The sequence below is a fragment of the Eucalyptus grandis genome, chromosome 8, assembly GCF_016545825.1.
Source record: "Eucalyptus grandis isolate ANBG69807.140 chromosome 8, ASM1654582v1, whole genome shotgun sequence".
NCBI classification, from domain to species: Eukaryota; Viridiplantae; Streptophyta; class Magnoliopsida; order Myrtales; family Myrtaceae; genus Eucalyptus; species Eucalyptus grandis.
Genome location: NC_052619.1, coordinates 65,921,361 through 65,938,352, shown reverse-complemented (window position 1 = coordinate 65,938,352; position 16,992 = coordinate 65,921,361). Strand labels below are relative to the sequence as shown.

General features: G+C 40.2%; 2 protein-coding genes and 1 non-coding gene across 19 annotated transcripts; 2 read left to right on the top strand and 1 right to left on the bottom strand.

The window, feature by feature from the left end:
• The first annotated feature begins 1,734 nt into the window (after positions 1 to 1,734).
• Positions 1,735 to 6,508, top strand: LOC104415649 (serine/threonine-protein kinase PBS1). Of its 3 annotated transcripts, XM_018861561.2 has the most exons (6): positions 1,735 to 2,389; positions 2,878 to 3,083; positions 4,132 to 4,176; positions 4,310 to 4,499; positions 4,770 to 5,161; positions 5,636 to 6,508. In XM_018861561.2, the coding sequence occupies exons 1-6, from the start codon at positions 2,269 to 2,271 to the stop codon at positions 6,107 to 6,109; spliced, it is 1,428 nt and encodes a 475-aa protein (XP_018717106.1). In that variant the 5' UTR covers positions 1,735 to 2,268; the 3' UTR covers positions 6,110 to 6,508. The 3 variants fall into 3 exon arrangements, with proteins under 3 accessions (XP_018717106.1, XP_010025276.1, XP_039156405.1); XM_010026974.2 differs by lacking the exon at positions 4,132 to 4,176 and having other exon boundaries at positions 1,745 to 2,389; XM_039300471.1 differs by lacking the exon at positions 4,132 to 4,176 and having other exon boundaries at positions 1,747 to 2,468.
• A 681-nt stretch (positions 6,509 to 7,189) lies between these two features.
• LOC104415648 lies at positions 7,190 to 13,519 on the top strand. Of its 15 annotated transcripts, none has more exons than XR_005545745.1 (7): positions 7,191 to 7,468; positions 8,019 to 8,133; positions 8,655 to 8,750; positions 9,137 to 11,422; positions 11,858 to 12,318; positions 12,417 to 12,494; positions 12,742 to 13,519. It is a non-coding gene; the product is annotated as an uncharacterized LOC104415648 (transcript). The 15 variants fall into 15 exon arrangements; XR_005545741.1 differs by having other exon boundaries at positions 11,858 to 12,468; positions 12,742 to 12,808; positions 13,144 to 13,519; XR_005545739.1 differs by having other exon boundaries at positions 11,858 to 12,468; positions 12,742 to 12,808; positions 13,141 to 13,519.
• Positions 13,520 to 13,705: 186 nt separating this feature from the next.
• LOC104417737 (bidirectional sugar transporter N3) lies at positions 13,706 to 16,753 on the bottom strand. Its single transcript, XM_039300503.1, has 6 exons — positions 16,702 to 16,753; positions 15,805 to 15,841; positions 15,480 to 15,690; positions 15,022 to 15,183; positions 14,793 to 14,912; positions 13,706 to 14,004 (listed from the first exon to the last, which is right to left on the bottom strand). The coding sequence occupies exons 1-6, from the start codon at positions 16,751 to 16,753 to the stop codon at positions 13,762 to 13,764; spliced, it is 825 nt and encodes a 274-aa protein (XP_039156437.1). The 3' UTR covers positions 13,706 to 13,761.
• Positions 16,754 to 16,992: the final 239 nt, after the last annotated feature.

The window sequence follows — 16,992 nt, the reverse complement described above, 5'->3', positions numbered from 1 at the left end:
TTTTTTCTTTTTTTGTTATAACTTGTCAACGAAAAGTCAACTTAGGAACCAAGGCACTTGATCTGCCCACGTCACTTCCCCAACAATATCTTTTTCTCGGGCCCCTTTTCTTCCGATCTCCTCCACATCTTTTGTCAATGCTTCATTGGATGGAGAATTTGGTACGCCCATCTCGCACGACAATCTCCATCTTTTCCCACTTACTTTTTGAGGTTTTGCATGTGTTTTTCTTTTGAATGGTGGGATTGCCCCCACAAAATGACAAATTAGACATCATTTTCAAACTTGTATACGAATCGAGCGTATCTTGACGAGATTGTTCCGTGAATATGATCACTTTTCCACACATCTAGTTGAATTTGTGATCCCAACTTCGGTTGAATTCATTAGCAACCTTCCATCAGGGACGAGAGATGTACATAATATTAAAATCAATTTTAGAAGACCTAGAGAAATTTGACCAGCCAACCGCTTGATCAACAACACAAAGATATAAAGTTTACTTAGAGTTAAATGTTGAATCTAAGTGAAAGGGGAGGAGATAAGATATCATGATGTTCGAGTTGTTTCCTTCCATATTTGCTCTGCACATCCATTGAAAATATCACTTCTTGCTACATAAGTTAAAAAATCATTTTCCATGTATGCATCCTATGATTCAAAAATTAGAGTTGTAAATTCGACGAGTGAGTATTATTCGCGGGTAAAGTGTTTATTTTTTTTCTCATGCCATTGCTATCACCAGAACGGGCCAAACAATATCCAAGAGACCATCTTTTCCTCGATCCCTCGGGTACGATTGAAGTCAGCCCCGCTCCGGCGGTCCCGTTAAAATGTGGGAATATAAGATTCAAGAAGGCTTTTATTCTATTATTTGAATTTATGAGGCATGCTTACTTTAAGATACATATTTGCGGTTGATTGCTTGGTGAAAGAAAGCGACAACTTACAATCTCAAGCTTCATGTGTGTGCAACGACTAAGGTTAGATGAACGTGTGCAGCCTCTATTTCCCTGGCCTTCTCTTTGCATCAAAGCAACATTATCTTTGCCTCGTCGCCACTTTGACTAAATTTGAGCTTTTTTTTTTCCATTTTCTTTTCTTCACCGCCAGAAAAAGAACTAAGCCTGTGACATCGCAGCTGTTTCTTTCACCCCGCGAGCAGATATGTATATATATAAGTTGGTAAAAATAACTTTAATAGATGGGATAATACAAAGGATTACTAATAAAAAGACTTAACATCAATTGTTCAAAATGAAAGAATCGGACGGTCTTACTGCGCGTCTATGGTTGCTCTTATTGCAAGGAAGATCTACTCAGTGATTTTCATTTCTGGTTTTTGAGAAATCGAGTTACTCGTTCAGATTTGCTTACGAAACTCCCACTGTGAAGTTTTCTCTCTCTTTTATCTTTCGGGTCAAAAGCTTCACCTTCAAGTTATGCTCGCCTAATTTTGGAAAATCCCTAGTTGGGTCGCGGCGGAGGGCATTAATTGATCAACATAAATGAGTAAAAGAAGAAATAAAGAGCAAAGTAACTCAGATTCAACGACAAGAATGATTAGGTTTCCTCATTTGCGTTCGAGAATCGTGTCACCTCGCACCGTGGAAAGGATAAAGCAGAGGACCAACTCCCCCATTGACCCAACGCTTCGTAATTACGTGATTCGCGACCTTAGCCGATCTGCCTTTTGAAATTCGATCGCTCTTTCCAAGAAGAAAAAAATGATGCCTTTATCGAATTTTCTCTCTCTTCGGGTGGTCAAAGAGAAGGGGGGCATGGATGGCAGCAGTAGATTGATAGCTTCGTGCGCCTGCTGTTGCAACGTGCGTGTGTTTCAGCGGGGGTTGTAATTTTGTAAACGAAGCCGAGGACAAAAAAAAGGCCGGCGCGTCATATCCTTTTTTCCACCCTCTTTTTCAGATTTCACAGCAGAAAGTTTCCGTCTTTCCGCTTCTCTCTCTCTCTCTCTCGCTCTCTCTCTCTCTCGGTGCCGCTCTCCTCGTTGTTCTCGAACCTCGGCATCTTCCTTTCCTCCTTCCTTCCTCCTCCTGCTGATCTCTCCTCGACCCCGTGATCGGGACGAGAAACGACGGGCGTCCTCCGCGGGCGGGACCCTCTTGGAATTTGGATTGGATTCTTGGGTGCTTGTGTGTGTTTGGGGGGGTTGCTGTGGTGAGGTGATTGGTTGAGCTCGAATGAATCTGTGAGCTTCGTGGCGCGGTAAAAGGCAAGTGGGTCTTTCTTGATCGCGAGTTTTAGGAGATGGGTTGCTTTCCTTGTTTTGATTCGAGGGAGGAAGAGACGCTCAACCCGGGCAAGGGGAGCGACGACCCGAAACACGGCGTCCCGAATGTTTCCTCCAAGATTTCCAGCTTGCCGTCCGGTCAGTTTCGTTTAGTTTTGCATCACTGATGAATTCTTGCCCTTCTTGGTATTTCGCTTCTCGATCCGATCTTTGGTAGGTGAGTTTCACCGAGAGTGTAATCATTGTTGTAGCTTGATTACTAGTAGTCCAATCCGTCGACGAAGTTTCCGGAGAGTAGGTTGGATTTCTTTTGCTGATGTAATAGCTCAGGATGATTTTTGATAGTTCAGGTCCGTCTGATTGATGAAAGGTATCGGTTTCTCTAGTTCAAGTGGTTAGCTTGTCGGCAACCTGATTTGCTGACTCTGCAAGTCACTTATTACTGTTGAGTGGCTTCGGATTGATATCTGTTCAGCTATACGAGTGATGTATCTGATTTAAACCTTTGAGCTCGTGCCTGCAGGGGGCGATTGTTGTCTCTGTGAACATGGTCATAGATCTCTTTGTTAAATGTCGAGTGGTGTGATTTGAAATTATCCGCATCCGTTTGCTGGTGAATTTTACAGGGGTAGAAAGACTGAGGTCTAGGAGCAATTTGGGGTTGAGAAGGGATCTAATTGGCCCTAAGGATGTACCGGGTGTACATATTGCTGCTCAAACCTTCACCTTCCGTGAACTTGCCGCTGCTACCAAGAACTTTAAGCCGGAATGTTTCTTGGGGGAAGGAGGATTTGGGGGTGTATACAAAGGGAAACTCGAGACCACTGGACAGGTAGATAGATAATGTGCTCATTTTTATCATGTATATGGCATTTTTATGGTTGCGTTTTTAGTAAATTAAAACCTGCATCAGCTAGTTGTCCCTTTCCAGGCTTTAGTTTTCGGTGCATGAACCGACTCTTTTACCTGAGGTTGGAATGCTACATTTAGCTAGAACTTGTGATATCCTAAAGTGGCCTTTCTAGATCATCTAACACGTAGAAAAGGTTGGAATTCATAGAAAACTATACTGTTAAATTTGAATTCCATTCCAACCTTAGTCGCATTTCTTACTGACTAATCAACAGTCAAAACTATATTTAGCTAGAACTTGTGATATCCTAAAGTGGCCCTTCTAGATCATCTAACATGTAGAAAAGGTAGGAATTCATAGAAAATTATACTATTAAATTTGATTTCCATTCCAACCTTAGTCGCATTTCTTACCAACTAATCAACAGTCAATTGGAACAATAGTTATTGACCATCCAAAATAAATAAAAAAAGAACTCATTCCTGTAGGTTAGATCCAATTGAACTGTACTTATTGGTGGAGATTACTCTTTACTTAAATGATTTTAACTTCTTCTTCTTCTTCTTCTTCTTCTTCTTTTCTCTATTATTTGAAAAGACCATGGTTGACATTTGAATCAGTCGAATGGTGTATTTTTGAAAATCATGTCAATCCCTCGGCAAGTGAAGCTAACACTTTTCATGTGTTTGCCTCCAGTTTAGTGGAACTTTGTTTAGCCCCTTTTTCTTTCGTGGAAAGGCTTTGTTGGCATTCAATTCCCTTAGGCAAATAAATTTGGAGCTAAAGTATGTTCACAAGCTGTGAACAGTGCAATCAATCCTTACAATTTTTCTGCTGAATCAGAAGAGTCTTGTGTTGGTGCAGCAGATCTTTCGATTGGAAAAACATGGAGTAATTTTTTTGCGAGTTTGACATGGTTGGCTTTTTCAATGACATCTTAAGAGCTTCAACTTTATCGCATCTGTCTCACAATTGCCACGAATTTTGAAATTGTCAGATTGACATTGTACATAAAATTTCTGCCCAGGATAAATCATGTAACCATATTGAAGATTCAGATGCTGTCAGACAAGTACTGTGTAAACCATATTTTGGCTGGCTGTGGTTCTGTTCCATTAAATTCTCATATCTTGTGGAGCTACTCATGACTTTCTTGTATGTGCTGTTATACATACTTCGTACTTTGACCTTTTAGTCATTTTTAGGTTGTTGCAGTTAAACAACTGGATAGGAATGGTCTCCAGGGTAACCGTGAATTTCTGGTGGAGGTTCTGATGCTGAGCCTTCTGCATCACCCTAATCTCATGAATCTGATTGGTTACTGTGCTGATGGCGATCAACGGCTTCTTGTCTATGAATTCATGGCCTTTGGATCATTGGAAGATCATCTTTTTGGTAACATTGATTATCCTTAATGAATTTTTTTTTCCCTATAATTCATCTCGGTAATTCAGTATATATTTCTTTGCACTTCCCTAGAACTCTGGCTTGAAGTGGCCTAGCACTGAAAGTGTGAACTTGAATTTTATTGCATTCTAACAAGAAGATATAGATTTGGTACTATAATTTTTATTATGTTGACGTGTGTTCACATTCTGGCTCAATTATGTGAAAATCAGCTCTTTGTAATAAGCAACTGATATTAGCATTATGCTATTGCTACAGATCTTCCACTGGGTAAGGAACCGCTAGATTGGAACACCAGAATGACGATAGCAGCTGGTGCAGCCAAAGGTTTAGAGTACCTCCATGACAAAGCAAATCCCCCAGTTATTTATAGAGATTTCAAGTCGTCCAATATATTACTGGATGAAAAGTTCCATCCCAAGCTCTCTGATTTTGGTCTCGCGAAGCTTGGTCCTGTTGGAGACAAATCACACGTTTCCACAAGGGTCATGGGCACTTATGGATATTGTGCTCCGGAGTATGCAATGACGGGACAATTAACTGTTAAATCTGACGTTTATAGTTTTGGGGTAGTCTTCTTAGAGCTGATCACGGGACGAAAAGCCATCGACAGCTCCCGTCCGCATGGGGAACAGAACCTTGTGACATGGGTAATTCTAGTTTAACTTATGTCTTGGTTGCATGACCATGAATTCCATCTTAATTGGACTACTTCTGCTTTGTTAACCTATAAGGCAATGTCTTAGAATAAGTTAGTGAGTATTTAATGTTCTTGAAGAATTTCTTCACGGATGAAAATGAAAACAAGTTTCAAGTTATTCTTCCTTTTAGAAGTAGATATAGGTGCTTTTGGAATGGATAGAGTTTTCAGAGTGAAGCGTTCTGTTACTACATAGTTTTAATTGAATAGCAACGTAGCTGAACACAAAGGAAAACAAAGCGATTGCAAGTTAAAAGTCTCTTTTTGATGCTTTCAGAGCTGGGCTTTATAGAGTAGTTCTGAGAAACGGTAACCACAAAGCAGTTACACAAGCTTGGCTTTGCCTCTATTTTTGAAAACCCTGAAGGGAAGGTCTTTTCCAAACAAATTTTAAGTTGCTTTTTTTGATGTTTTGCCTGTGCAGGCACGTCCACTATTCAATGAGAGGCGAAAATTCTCGAAATTGGTGGATCCAAGTCTGCAAGGGCGTTATCCAATGCGAGGTCTATATCAGGCACTTGCTGTGGCATCCATGTGTATACAAGAGCAGGCGGCTGCACGTCCTCTCATCGGGGACGTGGTGACGGCTCTTTCTTACCTAGCGAACCAGGCGTATGATCCCAACGTAGCTTCTAATTTTGGGAACAAAGGATCCAGCGTTGATGAGAGAGGCAGCAAGATTTTGAGGAATGAGGATGCCGGAGGTTCCGGGCGCAGCAGGTGGGAATTCGAGGGGTCCGAGAAGGACAATTCTCCAAAGGACGGTAAGTTGTTAAATAGGGACTTGAATAGAGAAAGGGCTGTTGCGGAGGCGAAGATGTGGGGAGAGAATTGGCGAGAGAAAAGACGGCAGAGTGCTCAAGGCAGTTTCGATGGATCTAATGGCCGGTTGTGTTGATCGACAATTTCTCGCTTCGTTTCCTCCTTGAGCCTCCCCTTGGCTTGCTTTCTGTGAACTTATACAAAGCAAACGCAGGGCATTCACGTCGTGTTGTGCATATTCCATTTTCGAAGGGAAATGAGCGGAGAGACTGGTTGAATTAGGTGGACTTGGTCCCTGCTACTCTAACTCGGCTCTTTTTCGGGTCTAATCTCTCCATTCTCTGTTTATACTTTCTTGAAATTTGGATGAAGAGGGAGTTGGATGTACATCATTGGTAGAACAGCATTATAGATAAGAGAATCCAAAGGAAGAGGGAGATTGTCTGTCTTGTAATGCTTGTGCTGAATCTTGTAAGTCTATTCTGAGCAGGATTTGGCTGCATATTCTAACTCTAGTTTTAACTTTTAAGCAGCATCTGATCTACTGAATTGCCGCGCGGTTGGTAGTGCAACTCCCTTTGGTTTCGAATGTTTCTTGCTCCTTTGCTCATCACAGGGACATTGCAAATGATGCTAGTTTTTGAGGTCTCATCCGATTGGAGCTACAAGTCGTTCATTTGATGACTCCCTTCCTGGGCATGAATTTCAACTAAAATCGCTTGCAATATTAGAAGCGCCATATGATAAAATGGAACAATAGGTTAGTTCTACCCAACCGCGGCACGAGCATTGTCGACTGGGATGGGTTCAAATAAACTAGTAATTAACTGGATCTTTAATTAGATAACATAATAATTGGGTTCGAATATACTAGTAATTAACTTGATTTGATTCGATAACAGAAGAATTTATATCTTTTGAGATACTGCCTTAAGCACTTTCTTCTTCGTTTAATTGTATATGGATCGAGTTGGGGACTTAATGAAGTTTTTTGGGATAATGATATAAACAATCTCTAAACTTTAGCTCAATGTATAATTTGATACTTGAACTTTTAATTTATTAACTTTGGTTCAATATGTAATATGGCGACTACTTGGATAGAGACATAGTTGATCATGGCTAGGTCAACATTAGTAACTAATCTCTAAGATTATTTTCTTTTCTAATTTTAATTTTTTCTTGCAATAAGTATTTTTGCAAGTTGTTTACCAATGCTATGTGCTCTGCATAAAAATCCTATTTACCGCGAAAAGCTTCATCGCAGCAAATTTCATTTTCTACACTCTCCTCGTACAAATCGACGGGAACGCCATTTCTCCTTGCGAAACCGCGGGGGGCTGTTCGCGGCGTCTTTCAGGCGAAATCGCGATCTGGGAAGGGAGGATGCAGTTCTTCGGGGGCTCCGACGTCAGCCCGTCGCCGCCGGCGCCGACGGCGGAACGGGGTGTGCCTGTTCTACCGGGAGGACTTCTATTTGCGTTGTCTTAGGAATGTAGATGCTGTTCGCTTGCTTGATGATCTGCTTTGACTTCGATTCTCTTACGTAATTGGTCTTCGATTCCTTTTGAATCGTGTGTGTTCAAGTCAGGCACCGTTTGATGGTAATCCGGTTTCTTAATTTGGTAATTTCCTTGTTCTTCCGGGGAATTGCCGTTTATCCTCACGAATGGTCAGCGAACCTTTGATTGAGAGGACTTTGAAAAAATTCCAAGTCGAGCTCGAGCTCAAAGGAAGAGAAAAATCTAACAGAAGTTGAACCTGCTGTAGAAATTTTAGACTACATGAAATTTGTGTTTCTTTTGTTTATGTGCACTCCCATGCTCCTCGTGCATGCAAACATACCTCGAAACTCAACTTAACTTAATATTCGAGTAGTCATTTAGTCGAGTTCAAGTAGCTCATGAGTAGGAGGAATTTTTTGTGCCATGAGCTTAAAGTTGCAAAACCTTTCCATAGCCAAGTGCCAAGTATGTCGAAGAAGATACAGGAGAACCGGATGTTCAGCGATTAACTTGCACACTCTCTGTTTTTTCCTCTTGCAGTGCAGACAGAGGAAATCTCGGGGTGCTACTGTTTCCAGGCCAGGGTTGTTCATTTCACAGTTTCCGCACTAACACGTACGAACTTAGTTTCATGGAAAGTCCTTCTGGTATAAAGGTTAGATTACCTTATTCTGCAGTCTTTGGAGTATTTTTCTATCTCGGATGTTGCTCATAATGAGCGTGCACTAAAAACTTCAATAATCTTAGCAAATTAGCAAGACCTGTTAAAACTGAGCATTATTAAGGAACAGACACCTTTTGCGACGTATCTAAAGGCACCACACAATTGGAAGGTGTTTGTGCTTCCATAATCACATAATACAAGAGAGAAATGGTTTGCTCCTGTTAACTCCTATTTTCTGTGCATTGACTACTTATTATTTATGCTTGACAATGCAAAATGAATTTGTTGAAAATCACATTGCCACATGTTAAGGATTTGGCTTATGCTTCTATTTCAGCAAATACATTAACGTCAATGCATTCTTGGATCAGATCTTTGCCCATTAGTGTACTTCTCCTTAGAAGACTCTTTTACTAACCATCAATCTGTTCTCCTGTTTTTTTTTTTTTTTTCCTATTTCTGGTCTTCTTATTCCTCGTGCCCTTGCGGATAATATTGGTTATGCATCCCAGGACTGGTGATCTACAAGAAGCTTTGAAGTATATATACAGTCTATATGTTGAATATGTGGCTAAAAACCCTCTCTACGATCCAGGAACTCCTATCAGGTGACTGATGAACTTTTGTTGGTTTAACATGGTCGATTAGATGACGCACGTCAATGTTGATGATCTATTATTGAAATAGTGTTCTATAGGGGATCAAAATAGTCAGATTGTCTGCTAGAAGTATCTGTCTGTTAAAATCCTCAGTGATACTTTTTTGTCATTCTGGATAATAAACCCTGCACTGTCCCAATGCTTTTGATACGGGTCATCAGTTTCAGGACCTAGCTTGCATCTTTTTGATACTAGTACTTCTGTGGATGTATGATTTGGAATTTGGGATAAAGACATTTCGTGGTGACCATTGCTTTTCTTTCTGTGAGTTATATTTGCATAACTGCAGAAGCTGTTATTTTCTCTCCTTACACCTTTTCTTATCCTTTCTGAAGGTGTGACTTTTTCAATACAAATCTTGACCAATATGTAAGGAGAATTTCGTAAAGCATTGGGACAGTGCAGGGTATGGAGAATCTGGAGAATTGGTTGGTTGTGATGTGCTGGCTTGGTGTATTATGCGCCTCTCTTTGCTGCCAGTGCTCGTCCAACTCCAATCATCCTATGATTGTGTATCCGCCCCTTCCTTTTTAAATGGATTAGTTGAGGAATTTTTTTTATGCTCCTCTTTCTTCTATATAAATGATAGTGATTGTTGCTGTGGACATGATGCTGTGCCCTCTCTCTTTTTTCCCATCTTTTACTGCTTTATCACTGAGATGCATTGTTGGAAGGCCTTGATTCTCGTATCTCAATTTAAATTGAGCCCGGATAGGTTTGCTTGATTCAAGATGCATAAAATTGCAAGCATCTGCAGTGAACTTTTGATATTGCCTAGTCATGGGTGATCAATATTATGCAGAATTATGTGCTGGGAAAATTCCAAATATAGGCCTAAGGTGTCCTCATTTTTTTCAAATTACAGCAAGAAATGAACCTTGTTTAAGATAAGGATTTGAAATATTCTCATTTTTTCAAATAAGGGTTGAAGTGAATCTTATTTCAAATAAAAATCTAAAATGACTATTAGTTTCAAAGAAGGGCCTGATTTTGTGGTTGGTCAATGGCATTTTTTTCTTTTTGAATTTTTTCATTCCTTATTTTTTCTTTTCTGTTTTCCTTTTTCCGATTTGTTCTTTCTTCTTCGCTGGTGGCTAGTCTCAATGATAGCTGGCCACCAACAATGCCTGGAGAGGGTTGGCAAGGGTTGCCCTTGCCTTGGGTGAGGTCACCCTTGCTAACCATAGGCGAGGCCTTGGCAAGGGTCGCCTCACTAGCGAATCGCGAGGGACGGCCTCGCCTTGACAACCTTGCCTTGGGTGAGGCCACCCTTGAAAGCCACAAGTGAGGCTACCTTCGCTAGCAACAAGCAAGGCCTGTCCTTGCCAGTGACTAGTCAGGATGGCTGGGCCCTCATCGAAAAGAAAAAAAAAAATGAAAAGAAAATTAAAAAATTAAAATATAAATTAAGATTGTCTTTTGACAAAACTGCCCTTAGTCAATAGAAATATTTTAGCCGGTCAATGATCTTCGAGGATAGACCTTTATTTAAAATTGCCATCGCCACTTTAGGCTTTTGAGACTTATATGGCCATTTAGGCCCTTATTTAACACAAACTCTACCTCAAGCCTTATTTGGAATTTTCCTGCTATTAGCTTTACTATGAAAGTATTTCTTGATCCTTGTGACGCTGTAGTACATATTTTTGGTAGGCCTAGATCGATCATCACCATCATCAATATCATTCATGCTCACTCCTTGTTATCAAATTGATGCATATGGATTCTGATTGGTCTTAGAGGACCTAAAATATTTAATCCTAGTATTCGATATTTGCTTGGGTGACTATGGCTCCTAGAAAAGCAAACCTAGAATGGCAGTCGAGGGCCGCCATCGTCATTCATTTGGCCGAACATAAAAGGCTCTTATGGAGCCTTATACAACAATCAAAGTAGATTGATCCCCACTGGGCTTCGATCACCTTATCTAAAGAAACAAAACTCTAGATATCATATGTCGAGATGTAATTAGAAGTTGCTTTACATTGATAATTTCATCGTCTCTTCCTTTGTGAATGCATTTGAGATGAATTCAATACATTTTTTTTTTTGTGGAATTCTAGGCACGTTACTTTAGAGCATGCCACCATCCCCAGCTTCAAACCATAAATACTATTACATTAGGAGAAAATTACTAATTCACTGTTACCGTTTCCCAAATTCAGATAACAGCTTTTTTCTTAACGGTTCCTTTGGGGATCATAAGACAGATGCAATGAATTGGAATGAAAAACCTCAATTTCGGAGGCAAATCTCCCCAAAACAGGAACTTGGATTGCGTTGAAAAAGGGTTACCCCCAATTGTTTTTCCAATAGAAATATTTCCTAATGCTTGATTTAAAATGATCCGCATTCATTTGCTGGTGAAGTATTGCGGGAGCAGAAATACTCCGCATTCATTTGCTGGTGAAATATTAGGAGCCACACATTACAGAAGCATTGTGGGGTTGAAAAGGGATCTAATTGGCCCTAAGGATGGACCGGGTGCACATTTTGCTGCTCAAACCTTTATCTTCCACGAACTCGACGCTGCTATGAAGAACTTCTAGCCGGAGTGTTTCTTAGGTAAAGGATGATCAATGTGGGTGTATATAAAGGGAAGACTCGAGAGCACTCGACAGGTGGATAATGTGCTCTTTTCTGTATGCATCGTGTATGTGGCATCTGATGGCTGTGTTTTTAATAAAAATCAGCATCAGCTAGTTCTCCCTTTCCAGTCTTTAGTTTTTGGTCAATGAACCAACTGTTTGACCTGAAGTCTGAAAGCTAAAGTTAGCTATATGTTACAATTTCTCCTAAGGGCCTTTTCTGGATCAGCTAACATAGAGAGAAGGAATGAATTCATAGAAAAGACTGCGTTTCATGTTTGAATCAGTTTTTTTTTTTTGGGTCAAAAAATCACTTGAACAGTGTATCTTTTAAAAATATGTCCATCCCTCTACAAGTGAAGCTAACACTTTATGTGTAGTTGCCTCCAGTTTAGTGGAACATTTGTTTAGTCCCTTTCTTTTGCTTTCGCTGAAAGGCTTTGTTGACATTCATTTTTTTCTTTTCAGGCAAATAAATTTGGAGCTAAAGGATATTAACAAACTGTGAACAGTGCAATCAATCTCTAGACTTTTTCTGTCTGATCAGAAGAGTCCAAGTTGGTGCAGCAGATCTATTAATTTGAAACACCTGGAGTAGTTTTTCGAATGAGTTTGACATGGTTGGTTTTAATGACATCTGAAGAGCTTCGACTTTATTGTATCTGTCTTAGAATAATAATTTTGAAATCGTCATATTGACATTTTATATAGACATTATGCCCAGGTTAAGTCATCAACCAAATTCAAGATTCAGATACTATTAGTCATACTATAGTTAGGCTGGCTGCAGTTCTGCTCTATTAAATTCTAATTTCTTTGGTAGCTACTCTTGACTCTCTTGAATATTGCTGTTATACGTAGTTATTACGTTGACCTCAGTCATTTGTAAGCTGCTGCAGTTAAACAACAAGATTGAAATGGTTCACAAGGTAACCATGAATTTCTGGTGGAGGTTCTGATGCTGAGCCTTCTGCATCACCCTAATCTCATAAATCTGATTGGTTACTGTGCTGATGGTGTTCAACAGCTTCTTGTTTATGAATTGATACCCTTGGGATCATTGGAATATCATCTTCGTGGTAAAATCAATTATCCTTAATAAGAGGTCCTTCCTTCTATAGTTTAATCTAGGTAATTTAGCACATATTTGTTTGCACTTCCCTAGAACTCTGCCTTGAAGTGGCCTAGACTGAAAGTGCGAAATTGAACTTTTCTTGCCAGATACCAACAAGATCAAGAATTTGATACTATGATTTCAATTATTTACACGTGTTCACATTCTGGCTGAATTATGCAAAAATTAGCTGTTTGTATTAGGCAACTGATATTAGCATTATGCTATCGGTACACAGCTTCCACTGGATAAGGAGCCGCTAGATTGGAATACCCGAATGATGATGGCGGCAGGTGCAGCTAAAGGTATAGAATACCTGCATGACAAAGCAAATCCCCCGGTTATTTATAGAGATTTCAAGTCATCTAATTTATTGCTGGACGAGAGGTTCCATTCAAAGCTCTCTGATTTTGGTCTTGCGAAGCTTGGTCCCGTTGGAGACAGATCACATGTTTTCACTAGGGTCAGGGGCACTAAAGGAAATTGTGCTCCAGAGTACGCAATGACGGGACAATTTACCGTCGAATCTGACGTCTCTAAGGGTAACAGAACCGTGTAACAAGGGTGATTCTAGTTTAATTTATGTCTCTTGTTGCATGACCATGAATCCCATCTCATTTGGACTTCTTCCTTTCAGAAGTATGTTTAGGTGCTTTTGGAATGGAAATAGTTTTGAGGATGCTGGAGGGCCCGGGCTCAGCTTCGCAGTGTCTGGAAAGAACAATTCTCCAGGGGACATGAATAGAGGAAGGGCCATCACCGAGGCGAAAGTGTGAAGAGAGAATTGGCGAGGCAGAACGCTCAAGGCGGTTTCAATGGATCTAATGGCATGTTGTCTTGATCGAGAATTTCCTGCTTCGTTCGCTCCTTGAGCCTCTTCGCTTGCTTTCTGTGAACCATACGAAGCAAAACAGGGCATTCATGTTGTGTCGCACATATTCCATTCTGCCGAACAGAATGAGTGGAGAGATTGTGGTAGAATTAGTAAGAATCGGTCCCCACTGCCTTAACTCGCACGAGCATCATCGAATATACTAGTAATTAACTTGTTCATTAATCAGAAAACGGAATAATGAATACACTTCTTAGAGATTGCCAGCGCACTTTCTTGTTCATACAATTGTACACCAACCGAACACGGATAGAGAGAGATATCGATGGAGCAAGTAGGATCATCATGGAGAGGAGGATAGACCGACGCAACCTTCACATTCTTAAATAAAGCCCCCGCTCGATGGTAAGTTGGGCTTGAGCCAACTTAACTTGGCTGATCAGACCCCGGGTCATCACCGGAAACTACCACTTCCACGGCACCCTTTGGTTGTGATAGCTGTGGCTGTTGCTCATCCGCTCGGGCTTCACCGCCTTTGACAGGGTGGACTTCAGAGGCTTTTCCTGAGGGGGGTGGAACATCGTGTTGCGGGAGCTCCTCTCTGTTTCTGTAGTATCCGTACAAGACCATCTGAGACAGTCCCAAGACAAAGCCCATGATGTTCGGTATCTGCATGTCAAGGTCAAGGATATTCTTTAAGTTTGGCCAAAACATACGTTAAAACTTGACAAAATATTTTAGTCTGCCCCCAAGGCTTAGCATCGATATACTCGATGACGTGCATTCGCATTCATCACATAATCTTCATCTAAACAGTTATAAAGATATTGGATTTATGTATTTACATCGATTGACCATTTGAGAATCTAAGATTTCATAGCAATTTTTTTTCCCAAAGTTATGTACTTAAGTTTTGTTAAATACTCTCACGTCGGTCCATTTTTCAAAAGTATAGTTTTCGATCCTCCAATAATCATAGTCATTAATAATGTGTCTCACTCGGTCGATATTATTTAAAATTTTGTTTTTTTTTTTTCCAAAAAATATATTATGAACTCAATGCAAGAAAAGAGATATTGGTACAATGTGAAGAAAAAAAACCGAAATTTATTACCATGATAAATTATTACAAAAATTCATCCTACTCTGGCAACTTGAAGAGTAAAGTCTAATCACACAGGATGTATACAGATGTCTATAGACATGGGACCCGCATATGCTCTTATTAGCTTTTCTTGAAAATTTAATTAGTCTTATTTGCCCATTAATGACGTGTCAATGCAACATGTTATAACATGTTATATATCAAATGCAGCCGAACCCAAAAGTGATGCTGAACAAATATTTGGACCTACATTACCCCAATGCACATTACGACAGAACATACACTTCAAATACAAAGTAAAGTGATCCTTAACGTTTTTAAATTAAATTTTTCGAAGATGGGGATCCCTTACCATAATGCACCAGTCCTTTTGGAAGAAACCGTAGCCGAACCACATGATGGCGCTCAACGTTAGAAAGAATGATAGAGAGAAGGGCATGAACTCCACGCTATTCGTTTGCACAACTCGTGCCTAAGAAGACCAGAATAGGGGAAAAAAAGAGAGAGAAGATTAAACTGCGTTTTCCGTGGTTAGATATGAGAATTTGGGAAGAGAAAGATTGGATTTTTTAAGTGCGCACCACAATGCTTAACGGTGCTGCGAAGACGCTCACGGAAATTGTCGTGCAGATCCATCCGAACACCGTGGTGCGTGCATCACCATTTGGAATGAAGTGCGTGATGAGAATTAGGAGAGAGAACAATCCCATGTTCATCAGAGCAAAGAGCTTGATCGTGGAGTTCTGCAGTAATCAAAATCATTAAGTCAGAACAAACACAGGATAGTTAGAGATATAGGGGAAAAAGAGAGCTTTTAGATGACAAGGATGGAGAGTGCAAAACACGTTCAGTTAACCCAGTTAGTCGTAAACTACCACTGGGATTTATTGTGTTCTTAAAATTTTAGTTCTTTTCTTGTGGAACGTATTTTTTTCCATTGTATAGATCACGTGAATCGCCAAAGAAAGTTTCCTAGCAAGCCCTTTGGTTCATTGTGATCGAAATATGAGCGTTGCATCATCTAATGATCAATACGTACCCTGGCAGATCTCGGTGCATAAGCAATGTAGATGGCGATGTACATCATCTCTATGACGCATCCAAAGGAGTTAATGGTGATGAGAAGGAAGGAGTGTCCTTTGAGGAGTGCGTAGTAAAGCCAGAGCATGGAGCTGAATAGAGCGATCAAATACGGTATCGATTGGAAATCCTCAGTCTTTTTGCTCCTATAAATTCTGTAAAATGTCGGCCTGCAACAGGAGAAGAGAAAAAAATCAGGAGTTATTGTATCGGGATCAAATAAAATAATACTATCTTCATCCTAGTGAAAGAAAAGAATTTAAAAGAAAAAAATGATTACTTACACCGGAGCCAAGAAGACAAAGAACGAGACAATGTTTCCTATCATCGATTGCAGAAGAAAAGCACAAACGTTAGATTATTCTGTGCAAGTGCGGTGCAGATGAAATTGCTCTTTTTGCTAGGGTTAAAATTAAAGAAGAAGAAAAACAACCTCAGTCATTTACTAATCTAAGTGCGGAGCACATATAACATGGTTGAACATAACTCGAACTAAATCATGTTGCATGTCGTTGTATAACCTTTGTATACACACGATATAGCCAAAAGATGAAAATAATGAATTCCCACAAAATGCAAACCGACTTGAGACAATATAAATCCCACGTTAGTTGCAACAACTTGAAGACGGACTCATAAGTTTATGACAGATGCTAGTGTACCGGCTTCAGTTTCTAAAAGTGCGCTAGAGTGAAAACAAAAATCATTGGAGGAAATGGCCAAAAGGGTTGTGAAAAAGTTGGCAAAAGTCCAAGAGACTGAAAAGGTTGCCGGAGGTTTGATTTTGAGTGGGGTTTGTATCATCAAAAGAGAGAAAAACTCCATGTGAAGAGTGGTGTCAAGATTAGTGCAAGGGGAAAATTTTTCTCATTTTCTTTCTGATTTTTTTTGTTGCTTTACGTGTGTTTTGAAACTGATAGAAAGAGAAATAGTGAGGTTTTGGAAGAAAGAGTTGCCAAACGAAAAGAAGAAGAAAAGAAGAGAATGACCTGCTGTTAATCATGCTAAAGATACTAAATACGAACGATTCATCAAGCGGAAAATATAAATGCATGTAGACCATATGAAGATGGATGGAGGAAAGCGGGATGAAAGGAAATGGCGCAAGCAAGCAGCATTATTGCGAAGAAGAAGCAAATGGAGATGAAGGGCGAACAGCTTCTGGTTTCTTCCTTCTTTACCTAGGATACCGAAAGTGAAGGTCCAGAGATGGTGGTGATTAAAGAAGGCCATTTTCCACCTCCGACAGTGAGAAATCCTCTACTCTCTCCAAGGCAAAGACCGAGAAAAGAAAGCAGGGTTTGCAGAGAAACCCTGGCTCTCTCTCTTTCTCTCTCTCTCCCTCCCTCTCCTCCGACTCTCTCACTAACTTTCTATGAAAATCATGCAAGGGATGGCTCGGGTTTATATATACGTAAACACACACAATGTTGCATCCCACTAAGCACAGGAGAAAAATGGGGGTTGCCGTG